At 43.3% G+C, this 13351-nt stretch overlaps 1 protein-coding gene across 1 annotated transcript in view; it reads left to right on the top strand.

The window, feature by feature from the left end:
- The window catches only part of LOC126190944 (multiple C2 and transmembrane domain-containing protein), an 876357-nt gene that overhangs the window by 305132 nt on the left and 557874 nt on the right, over nt 1–13351 (top strand). The window contains exon 3 of the mRNA XM_049931586.1: nt 1302–1381. Within this exon, the coding sequence (XP_049787543.1) occupies nt 1338–1381 (44 nt within the window). The 5' untranslated portion in view covers nt 1302–1337. The remainder of the gene's footprint in view (nt 1–1301; nt 1382–13351) is intronic.

The raw sequence follows: 13351 nt of genomic DNA, 5'->3' as shown, positions 1-13351 counted from the left end.
TCTGACAACGTTATGTTTATCTCACTTCGGTGTTAGACTTGGGGATCCAGGGTTTCATCATGTTGACTCAAGGCATCGGCACCAGCACCAGTATTATCCATCCCTTTTGTGTGACTGACCCGGAATTTATATGCTTGGATATATACGCGTGGCCCACCTCGCTATCTCTCCTCTTCGTCAGGGTTGTCCCAGGACCTGCCTAAGTTTCACAAGCTGCGGCATAGTCGTTGATTAAAACAGTGATTCACTCCCAATTTTAGAATAAATTTTTGTTGCGTCAATGAATATAAAACATGGTGGTCTTCTGGCTCGAGAAGATATCCGGTTTAGCGTCTTCTGGCTTCAAGAAGACGTAACGATATACATGTATTAAATTATGAATTGCTTGAAGACCAGGTACTCTAATCGGTTGATGTATCTGTTACGTCAAGTACCTGCGATAGCAGGTTGTTGGATGTAATGCTCCTTCCTCAGTCCTTTTACATTTTTTAAATTATGTAATTCAAATGGGTAATGCAAGAAGACTGAGCGAATGTACAACATGAGGGGCAAGACTTTCTATTCACGTTGTAACTGCTACGAGTTTATACGGGCAGCTTAGGAACAACTGCGAGAGATGATGGTTTTGCACCCTTATATTGTATTTAAATTGTATAATGTCCTCCTAATACATTCTGGTGTGTACAAGTTGCTAGTTTAACGCATCAAGTCGCTCTCGTACATACCACCTGCCTCGTTCTGTGTGTTGTGAGTTCCATTCTGCTTCAGTTCTGTTTTGCCTTCCTCAAAAAATGATTCAAATGGCTCTAAGCACTATGGGACGTAACATCTGAGGTCATCAGTCCCCTAGACGTAGAACTACCTAAACCTAACTAACCTCAGGACATCACACACATCCATGAGCGAGGCAGGATTCGAACCTTCGATCGTAGCAACAGCGCGGTTCCGGACTGAAGCACCTAGAACCGCTCGGCCACAGCGGCCAGCTTGCCTTCTTCATTTGTGTGTAACATGCCTGCTGCATTTCCTAAGAAAGATGTCGATATAATTTTATAAAAATATGCTGTAAACGTGCAATCTGAACCACTAACATACTTCTGGTGCCTGAATCAACTAGCTGAAATCTGTATCGCTGTATTAACACAAAAGATTCTTCTTTTTTCGACGGGTACTGTTGGAAATAAACACTTTGGAAGAACTGCTGCTTAACAGCTGGACCCAAAATATCTAAAGTGAACTTCAATGGTATGATCCCCTCCTACCTGCGACCTCAATGAAACTTTCCGTTTTCTGCCCCACAGGTGTTTGATTATGACTGGGGCCTGCAGGACGACTTCATGGGCTCCGCCTACCTCGACGTCAGCAAGCTGGACCTGGGCAGGTGAGTTGCAAGCGTCTTCTCTCACTAATATTATTTATTCCATGAGACCCTTCCCAGGACATTACAACCCAGTACACATAGAAGCAAATTTCATTCGGGTGTATCACCGGTGTACTAGGACTGTTGATATTTTTAAAAATATCGGGAATCCAATAAACGTACATTTAAGAAATATCATTTGCGGTTATCGATATATCGAAAAAAGTATCAATATCGGCGGAAAAATATCTGTGTACCTGCCTATAAAAATATCGGCTACACATTAGAAATATATTGCCGGTTTTAAGAGTTGTATATGTAAGTATTGCTTTATTATTAGGTGCTCTGTAAATCAACAAGCTAGCAGCCAACGTATCCCTCTTAGAGCAAGAATTGAAAGAAAACAATGCACGTTCACGCTTGGCGATAAACACATTGCTAACAATGGTAACTGCATGAAAGTGGCACAATAAAATGTGTCTCATGGGTCCATCGTTCGGTTTCGCCACATGTCGAATTTATACGGAACGCGTCATGTCGACTTCCCTGTTTTTTTCATTTCTCCAAACGCCAGCGGCATAGCAGCTATAGTGTCAAAATTGCGTGTTGAAGTTAAACGCTGCAGTTTCTGTTAGAAGCGCCGAGCGCCGATTACGTCTGCAAATGATTCAAATGGCTCTGAGCACTATGGGACTTAACATCTGAGGTCATCTGTCCCCTAGACTTAGAACTACTTAAATCTATCTAACCTAAGGACATCACACACATCCATGCAGGATTCGAACCTGCGACCGCAGCGGTCGCGCGGTTCCCGACTGAAGCGCCTAGAACCGCTCGCTCACAGCGGCCGTCTGGTTACGTCTGCACTTCCCCTCATACGTCTCCGCCTACCGCAAGGACCATTCTTGTCATTTAGATTTTTGTTCGTCATTTTCAGCAACTGTTTTTGAAGACTGCCGATGTGAAAAAATAGCATGCTAGTTGTATTGAAAATGTTTTTACAGAACTGGCGTGCTTTTATTCACATCGGAAATCTGGTTATTCCATTCACATTGCCACCTCCTCTGTGCAATCGGAGTTCTTCTTTTGTGCCACATATACTTACTTCACACGGTCAAAGAGAACGATTGGATGTGATGAAAGCTCAAAAACTAGTGAGACTACTTCACACAGTGGAAGTAAGATTATGTTCTATTACAATTTCAAAAGAACAGTTTCAAATATTTACAGAAAAAATATAAAATAAAAACATCGGCATCCAAAATCGCCATTTTTATATCGATATATTGGTATATCGGGGGTGGAATATCTCCGATGTGTATATATAGATATTTTTGGTGGAAAGTGTCGATATATCGATATTTAATCAAGTGCCCTACCGTGTACTATGACTACAGTTCTGGAGGCAAGAATGCAGTGCAATCTAATGTTGACAACAGAGTGATGAAGAAAGGGAACCGACAACAATGCTCAGAATCCAAATCCATCATCCATCAACGATCCCCACTGGCCCTAATAATATTGGAGTTAAATGTAGGAACATAGATTGGTTCGATTCATTTCACCATTTATTTTTCCCTTGTACCAATCTACCTCTGCACCTATCTGCAACACCTAAAGCCCTCGGCTGTGAGTGTTTGTCTACTTTTTCGATTTTCGTCTACAAGAACAACTTAATAAAAGCTAGCTAACAAAAGGATAAAAATCCATGTTGCTTACACTAAGTACAGTTAGACAACTGTTACTGTGCAAGAGACCTGAAAGGACCCAAAAAGACTGGAAAATAAAATGCAACATTCTTCAAAATAAAACCACCAGAGCAGAAAGCAAATAACCGGATAAACTATTAAAACGTAATAACAATGAAGCAGTATGTAAATGTTGGAAAGAATACACAGAATTTAGCTGTAATGAGATAGAAACAGGGGAATGGGAAGGACCTGATAGTATTACAGACTTGTGTAACGATGAGGTAGGACCTACTACTGCTAAAGATGAAATTGAGCACTCTGTGTAGAGTCTGAGGGATAGAAAAGTAATGAAATACCATTGACATCATACCAAGACAAACTTTTAAAAATATGAGGGGAAAAATGAAAATTTCTAGTTCATGGTAGTTACGCTGTTACGAGAATAGGAGAATTCCGAAGATTACTACAAAACTATTACAATACCGAGAAAAGGATATGTGATTGAAAAATATTGATTCTATAAGAATATATCTCTTACTCTATTCATCAAAGATGATTAAATAAAATTGGCCAAGTAAGAGAAGGACTCGCGTGCTGAGGGTACCGTACAAACTTAATCATGTATATAGACAGTTTATCCACTGCTATAACAGGGGATATTGGCAATTTTTCCTGTTATCGACACTGATACTAGCAATTTATGGGTCTCAGGGATTCCAAGACTTCCCAGAATGTTTTAGTTTCAAGTTTGAAGCCGGATAACAAATGATAAATGAAATATTTTTTCGTGTAATATAGCTATAAATAAGTAATTCGGGATTTTTCCCTTTACTTGTACTGTGAAATCTTGCTTCTTGGCAAGTTTCATGATTCTAGGTCAACGCGAAGCACCCTATAGCTTTTGATGAGTGAGTTTTCGAGTATAAAAATTTGTGACATAAATGTCTGTATCTTTTGATTGCATTGACATAGAAGCTTAAAATGGGTATATCGCCAAGGACCCATAGACCTTAATGTGAGACATAAATTTGAACCTGTTATGTCTACTCGTTCCTGAGAAAAAGGGTTCTTAACCGTTGGACAGAGACAGAAGGACAACAAAGCGATTCTACAAGGATTCCGTTTTTATACATTGAGACACGGAACCCTAATAATAAAGAACACAAGAAAAAATTATAGAAGGAAGATCCATGCAGTTTTAGAACTGTCAACAGAACTAAGAAAGCAATTTTAACTATGCAGATCTTGCTTGACAGAAAATTGGAAGATTTGCAAGAAATTTTGACATTCGACACCTTAAAAGAGAGACTGAAGGAAATTAAAACAAGTGGAGAAACACTGAACTGCATACAATTTGCTGATGATTTCAGTTCAGTGGTGAATTCAGGAAAGAATACGAACACATGCCAGAAATACTAGCTGGTACCGTGTGGTCTGGGGCGCCTAGCCTCGGTTCGAGCGGCTCCACCCGTCGGAGGTTCGAGTCCTCCCTCGGGCATGAGTGTGTGTGTGTGTGTTGTTTGCCCATAGCGTAAGTTAGTTTAAGTAGAGTGTAAGCCTAGGTACCGATGACCACATCAGTTTGGTCCCATAGGAACTTACAGTAACAACAGTAACTGGCAAGTGCACTCCAACATTATAAATTCAGTGTATACCCTAATAATATGTTTGTGTTAGTGGTGGTAAATGGTGTTCGGTAAGCAAGCATAGCATTCGCGTCATTCAAAGTTGAATGGTTAACAAATGGTTGGTTCAAATGGCTCTGAGCACTATGGGACTTAACATCTAAGGTCATCAGTCCCCTAGACTTACAACTACTTAAACCTAACTAACCTAAAGACGTCACACACATCCATGCCCGAGGCAGGATTCGAACCTGCGACCGTAGCGGTCGCGCGGTTCCAGACTAAAGCGCCTAGAACCGCTCGGCTAGAAATAGCACCACTGCCCAGAATGACGTCAAATTGCAATGGAATATTATCGGAGAAGGGGGAAAAGGTATGGCAGAAGAAAAATAAATAATTACAAAATGTAGCAATATATGGCGCTGTAAGCATCATAATTTAATAGTGGTCGACTACAAAGGATAAATGAATCATACAACAATGCCTAAGGTGTACTTTTGATGTTGAACAAACTATAGTACTCAGTGTGCATTGGTGTGAAGGTGTGATACTGTTAGTTACGGCAAGGTCATATCACATCGCATGGGAAAAATCGGTTTTTAATTATCACGAGGCAAAAAGGCCAAAACATCGCATAAAAAGTATCAATCAAAATCAAATGGGATTATTAATTTCGCCGGTGTGGCCGAGCGGTTCTAGGTGCTTCAGTCTGGAACCACGTGACCGCTACGGTCGCAGGTTCGAATCCTGCCTCGGGCATGGATGTGTGTGATGTCCTTAGGTTAGTTAGGTTTAAGTAGTTCTAAGTCTAGGGGACTGATGACCTCAGATGTTAAGTCCCATAGTGCTTAGAGCCATTTGAACCATTTTTGAACCCATCCAAATGAAAGTGGGCTTCGTCGCTAAACCAAACCATACATTGCGTACTAATTCTCATCATGCCCCGCGGCCAACCGGGCAATTTGAACGTCTTAACGCAAACCGTTCAGAAGTCATAACGATTTCATTTCATATAGTTCAATAATTGTCACCCTGTACGTGTTAGAAAGTATTTTTCTACTGTGGTTTATCCGTACGCCGTAAATGGTTCTTCTAGTGATATTAGTGTACTGTTGCTGAGAAAATTGTTTAGCTAACTGACGTATGCCGCAATTCACATTTCACAATGGAAGCACTAACGTTGTGACAGCGGTAGTCTGAATACACACGTTGAAGCTGCTGTTATCGTTCATAACAAAAACTAACTGTTTGGTGCGCAGTCAGTGTACAGTGAAATATTGGACCCATTTTTATTGAGGAACCTGTCACGGAAGACATATACGGTCATATTCATCTGTGTATTTATGCCATGCCGGCCGCGGCTGCCGAGCGGTTCTAGGTGCTAAAATCTGGAACCGCGCGACTACTACGGTCGAGGTTCGAATCCTGCCTCGGGCATGGGTGTGTGTGATGTCCTTAGGTTAGTTAGGTTTAAGTAGTTCTAAGTTCTAGGGGACTGATGACCTCATATGTCACGTCCCATAGTTCTCAGCGCCATTTGAACCATTATTAATTTCCGCGTGACTGGCGCAAAACATGTTCAATATGCTCTCCACCACATTTTCTGCAACAAGTTGAAATCGAGAAACAACAAGTTCCATAACTAATCGAAGTATTTCCGAGGTCACGTTCAGAATGTGTTGCGCAATGCGTGCCTTCAATGCAGCTAAGTTTGCAATCGGAACACTGAACACAACATCTTTCAGACAGCCCCACAGCCAGAAGTCACACTGATTAAGATCAGGTGATCTGGACTGCCAGGCTGTAGGGAAATGCGGCTGATAATTCTAGCATTCCCTAAATGGCGCTTCAGCAGCTGCATAACTGGCTTTGCAATGTACGAAGGTGCGCCATCTTGCATAAAAATGATCCCATCCACACATCCACGCTGTTGGAGAGCTGGAATGACTTGGTTGCGCAAAAGACACTCATAGCGCTTATCAGTGACGATACAGGGAACAGGATCGGAAGCATCTGTCTCTTTCGAAAAAAATATGGCCGTATGAGAAATGATACCGTAAACCCGCACCACACAGTGACCTTCTCAGGATGAAGTGGTACTGGTTGATTTGCGTGTGGATTTTCCGTTGCCCATATTCGACAATTTTGTGTATTGATATGTCCTGTCAGATGGAAGAGTGCTTCATCTGTCCACAAAATCTTTCACGGCCCATCATTGTTCACTTCCATGCGAGCAATAAATTCTAAAGCAAAGGTCTCTCTTGCTGGCAAGTCAACAGGAAGCAACTCGTGCACATGGGTAATTTTGAACTGATAGCCAAGAAGGATGTCTCGTAGGATTTTATGCGCCGTGCTCACTGGTATGTCCAATGTTCGGGCAATTCTCCGTGCACTACACGTTTGCACACCACCACTCGTCTCCTCCTCCACTGCTGTGGCCAATGATTCCACTGACGTCGAATCAATTCGTTTCCTCCCTCTACCAGGTTGCTCACAAAAAGAACCCGTCTTTTCAAATTTCCGAATCATTTTCTCCAGACCCACGTCAGTCATCGGACCAACGCCTTCTTTCAAACCCTGTAGTGTCTGGAACTTCTTCAGAGCGGCGTGTGTACAGTCATCATTCTTGTAATACAGCTTTACAAGCAGAGCGCGATCCTGCATTGAGACAGTCATGGCGAACGTCGCAGACGCGAAAGGGAGAAAAACCGTATACCCGGCGTGTTCATACCAACTTCAATGGGTCATGTGCATGATAGGCGTATTCTGACACAAACAGCGCCATCTATTGATCAATTTTCACATTATTTTTTTTCTTCTGCCCTACGTTTTCCGATAATATTCCGTTGCAGTTTGACGTCATTCTGACCAATGGTGTTATTCTTACAGCGTTTTGAAAGTTTAACTTTAATTATAATCACCCTGTACATACATGCTGCGAGAGGACGACTGTTGAGTGGGCAGAAGTAGAGACAGTCCTGTGTCAGGAGCCACTCTCCCAGGTCGCACGCACCCTGCCAGTTTCCCTAGGAAAGATGTTGGTGACCTACTGTAGCCGGTAGGCACAGTGAAAGAAGATTCAGAATTAGTTATTTACTTCCACAAACTTAAAATCAGGGTCTTGAGTCGCCGTTGACATCGGCTGTCGATGCCAGTCGAGAATTCGCGTCGTAAGCGGCCTTCAGCCTGTTTCTCGCTTGCTGCTGCCAAGGCGGTTCGCCACCCGTGGTGGCTCCGGCGCTGGCCGCACCGAGATGCCGCGGCAGTGAACGAAGGCACTCACACACGCGGATCTGGGAGCTGCTGTGTCCTCTCCCGTTCACCGCTGTTCTCGTTCATCTATTGAACCGTGATGACGGTTGCCGTGTAAACGTGTAGTACGGCGATTCTGTCTTGCCGTATAGGTAGGCCCTGGCCCGTCCTCCGAAGTATCAGGAACGCTGGTGTCCTGACCTGGGACGGTAGGAAAGACCCCCGAGTCCACCCATCTGCGACGGCGGCAGACTGAGATGTAGAACTCTGCGACAGGTGATTATGGCGAGGTAGCCATCTTTCCCAGTAGCGGCTGTCGTTGTTCCGTAGCATACAGGAAATCTACAAGAGACTATTGCCAGCCTCTACTTTCCTGTAATCAGGGAATCGCCTGCGAACGTTCTGCGTGCAATCGATCCGTCTGACAGACTGCCTTACTAGGTAAAGTGCTTAGGTATTTATGGAGCGGAGTAGTGCCTAATATTCATCCGACATCACTTGTCTTGACCGCATAGGTCCTGCTATTACGAAGGTATCAGCGCTTGTCACTCTGTCGTGCTTGTTTAAGGAGTTTATTGTGGTATAGGACTGGTTCGTAAAAGCCCTTGCTAAGGATTGTTGCATTAGCAGTAGCCTTTCTTTCATCCCGCAACGAAGGTGACGTGACCCTGTCCAACTTTTCTGCCCCACTATATTTCTGCCGAGGTCCGCCGTCTGGCTGGCCAGAAGCGGCGATGTTGTGTTTCCCGCTGACCCACTCTGTTAATCTTTGCGACCGCCTCGTGTTGAAATCACTGTAATATAAACGAGGTAGTATCGCTCTGGGACTTCGAAAATTATAACCGTTTGCTGCCTTGCACAGTCTGGCATGCAACAATACATAATACATACATACACTCCTGGAAATGGAAAAAAGAACACATTGACACAGGTGTGTCAGACCCACCATACTTGCTCCGGACACTGCGAGAGGGCTGTACAAGCAATGATCACACGCACGGCACAGCGGACACACCAGGAACCGCGGTGTTGGCCGTCGAATGGCGCTAGCTGCGCAGCATTTGTGCACCGCCGCCGTCAGTGTCAGCCAGTTTGCCGTGGCATACGGAGCTCCATCGCAGTCTTTAACACTGGTAGCATGCCGCGACAGCGTGGACGTGAACCGTATGTGCAGTTGACGGACTTCGAGCGAGGGCGTATAGTGGGCATGCGGGAGGCCGGGTGGACGTACCGCCGAATTGCTCAACACGTGGGGCGTGAGGTCTCCACAGTACATCGATGTTGTCGCCAGTGGTCGGCGGAAGGTGCACGTGCCCGTCGACCTGGGACCGGACCGCAGCGACGCACGGATGCACGCCAAGACCGTAGGATCCTACGCAGTGCCGTAGGGGACCGCACCGCCACTTCCCAACAAATTAGGGACACTGTTGCTCCTGGGGTATCGGCGAGGACCATTCGCAACTGTCTCCATGAAGCTGGGCTACGGTCCCGCACACCGTTAGGCCGTCTTCCGCTCACGCCCCAACATCGTGCAGCCCGCCTCCAGTGGTGTCGCGACAGGCGTGAATGGAGGGACGAATGGAGACGTGTCGTCTTCAGCGATGAGAGTCGCTTCTGCCTTGGTGCCAATGATGGTCGTATGCGTGTTTGGCGCCGTGCAGGTGAGCGCCACAATCAGGACTGCGTACGACCGAGGCACACAGGGCCAACACCCGGCATCATGGTGTGGGGAGCGATCTCCTACACTGGCCGTACACCACTGGTGATCGTCGAGGGGACACTGAATAGTGCACGGTACATCCAAACCGTCATCGAACCCATCGTTCTACCATTCCTAGACCGGCAAGGGAACTTGCTGTTCCAACAGGACAATACACGTCCGCATGTATCCCGTGCCACCCAACGTGCTCTAGAAGGTGTAAGTCAACTACCCTGGCCAGCAAGATCTCCGGATCTGTCCCCCATTGAGCATGTTTGGGACTGAATGAAGCGTCGTCTCACGCGGTCTGCACGTCCAGCACGAACGCTGGTCCAACTGAGGCGCCAGGTGGAAATGGCATGGCAAGCCGTTCCACAGGACTACATCCAGCATCTCTACGATCGTCTCCATGGGAGAATAGCAGCCTGCATTGCTGCGAAAGGTGGATATACACTGTACTAGTGCCGACATTGTGCATGCTCTGTGCCTGTGTCTGTGTGCCTGTGGTTCTGTCAGTGTGATCATGTGATGTATCTGACTCCAGGAATGTGTCAATAAAGTTTCCCCTTCCTGGGACAATGAATTCACGGTGTTCTTATTTCAATTTCCAGGAGTGTACATGGATACACAGGTTAACCTCTTGTAACTTGTAACCTCCCCCTCACTTATCGACTTTAATGACAGTGAAAAATTAAACCGCGTGTACCTAATGGAAATTTGGGAAAATCAATCGTCACCAAAGTTAATCTGTCGGAAAAGAGAGAGGAAGGGTTACATCTAAATGAAAGGAAAAATGCAAATGGAATTGGTGGAAATTAATTTTGAAAAAGGGTAAAGTTAATAAAGAAAGTAAATGTGCGGTCGTTAATTAGATATTTGATATTTGGGGAAAATTACGGCCACCAGTCCTATGGACAACTACTATAATAACTGATAAAGAAAGCTTAATGCACGTATAATTAGCACTAAGAGCGTGGCAACTGAAGGTTGACACGTGTTGTGTGAAAACGGAATGTTTGTCAGAAGTAATAAATTTCGCTACACTCTGGCGTAATTTAGCAAAAGAATTAATAAAATCGGAAAATTGAAAGTTTATTTAGTGACTGAAATTAATAGTGGACTTTGCTTCTGAAGCACTACCAAAATAAATAAAATAAGGTTAGTCTTAGGCTACCTCAACAATCATCTCAAAAGCTACTTGAATCTACGCAATTTAGAAATAAGAGATTTAACTTTGAACTTGAATTAAATGATTCTGAACAATTAACAACAGTAAAATTTAGTACGTACCAAGCTGAGCTGCAGTCACAGGTAAGCTAAAATATGGTAACAATACTCGCACTCTTAATTTGTGCTTGCGTAATCTAAATATTGTAGCGAGCTATGAATACTTTAACTTGAAATTAAAGCAGTGAAATGGAATGATATTACTTTAATGCTGGCGTTTGAATATCAACGACACACGGGTTCATTTCGGAAAAGGATGGGACCCTGCTTGGTAATGCAATTGGGACAATGAGCAACAAAGGTTCATGCTAAGTTGCTGTATTTTAGTGATGCAAATGGAACAGTTTGAAAAGCCGAGGTCTGCCATACAGTTCTAAACTTCACGTGCTTTCAGTCTTCCTTGTTGGTTGATTGAAGGTTTGAAGTCGTCGATCGAGGAGGTGGCGACAATCACTTATTGTCGGCCGTCGCTGTTGCAGAAGCTGGATATTGGCGCGCCTTCTTCTCGACACGGTCACCAGGCGAAACGGGCTCTTGATTTGTGCCAGCTAATGTTTCCCGTCCGCGACACCGTGCCAGAAACTATCATAGCAAGTCGAGCGCAATTACATGCTGCCAAACCCCAAAACCGCGGCAACTCGCGGGAGCGTCACACAACACACCTGCTCCAACGGCCTACTCCAGCCAGACTCCGTTCTGCCCGCGCTCCACGCGGCAGAGTTAACACTACCAAAGATCCTAAACACTTTGGTTCTCCACACGACCTATCGATGTAATCGTTCGATAGCATAGTTTTCCCTAGGCAAGACCCAGCGTAAAAATACAAATAATATTTACAAAATAAAGCAATTATACATCGACATAAATGCATAAATATATATACAAATTGTCAAACAATTACAATATATAAACACACAGAAATGTCATATCTTCAGGTAACAAAATAAGGAAAAAATTTATAGTACAATAGATGGAATAGGAGGATATGCATTTCCGGTGTTACAAACTTACTCAGCGCAGTCTCGTATCAGATGAATGAGGATTCATCGAAGGATAGGCGTCAAAATGGATGCTAACCAAAGAGTTAGTAATATTTCCCAGAGCTCTTAAGAGCTGTTTAGTGAAAAACATAATTTTTTACCCTTCTCTTCCGTCAAATACAGTATCTGGTTTAATTCCAACTTCCTCATCAAAGCTTTTTCATCTGAGCACCATTATTTTATATCCGGCGCAGGCACATTTATAACTTGTGGATCTGCTCCATAGCTACGCGTCATACAGTTGTATGCACACAATAATTTCCAAGTGACATTTGTAAATTTGGTTTCCACATAAGCAGAGCTGCGCGAAAATTGAAAACTGTTAATTCTGAGTGTTCATTTTCTGGAGCTAAGGCCGTGTGACTAACGAGAAAGCGGCTCGCGTTATGAATGCGACGGCACGTACTTCCGTCCCTGGCTCGTTAATTTAGAATCTCTCTCTATATGAGCGTCACTGGCCTGTGATCGGTATAGATTAATTAAAAATAAACAAATATCTTAGATGAAAAGCGTGTCCCAAATTTGCTGCCTCACAACGAATTCGTTTCCCAATAAATAGTAAAAGTAAATTAATAATAATTGGTTGCCAGCGGAAATGAATCACATCGTGTCAAGGTCGGATGTAGGAAGTCCTCTGTAGTATTATTATTTTCTTCTGCTTCGATCATTATCGTAGATATTATTAATTAATTAACAAATTAAAATTAACAAATCTCTACTTGTAAGAGAACACTAATGATATATAATCTCATATAAGGGAACTACTGAACAATTCTTACCGATGGACGTTGTCGTATATGCATGCTGTTTGAGTAGAAATAGTATTTCAGGAGATGGTAGTATAAACCAATTTGAGTAAAACGTCCTCATGACGTTGACTGAATGATCGGTAAGCATTTTACTTGCGTTTCTGATTCTTTGCTGTTAAATCCAAAAAGTCTTGAGGAGACAAATTGTGTTACCGAATAAGAAATGTGCGGTGATATATAAAAAGGGCCAATTGCTGTTCATACCTTCGTATAAAACAAAGTTACAAGAAAGTCAATCATCCTGGTTAATTTCACTCTTGAAGCTAAACAACATTTGCTTGATACTTTTCTTTTATTTCGCTTCCCTTCAAAAAGGTATTTGGCGTACCCAAGATATTTGGGACACCCTTTATAAGGCGTGATTCACGAAGACATGCAAATATTTTAATATGTTATTGTATTAGTAAAACTAAAGAAAAAATTTCGCGTAAACATAGGTCCACAAATGTTTAGTTATGGAGTTACAGCTAATAAAAGATTTTGCCTGAAATTTAGTAACTTCCCTAATACGAAGCTATCGCAAAACTGTACGAGGTTAAAGTAAAGCACGATTTCCATTTATTTTGTTGTTATTGATCTGGTAAATCTAATAAAACATGTCCCAGACATGCATCTGCAGTAGTTTTCAAGAACATTCAGAGAAGCAAG

This window comes from Schistocerca cancellata, chromosome 6 (genome assembly GCF_023864275.1).
Source record: "Schistocerca cancellata isolate TAMUIC-IGC-003103 chromosome 6, iqSchCanc2.1, whole genome shotgun sequence".
NCBI lineage: Eukaryota > Metazoa > Arthropoda > Insecta > Orthoptera > Acrididae > Schistocerca > Schistocerca cancellata.
The sequence above is the reverse complement of the archived record's forward strand: the minus strand, read 5'-3'. Positions and strand labels throughout refer to the sequence as shown.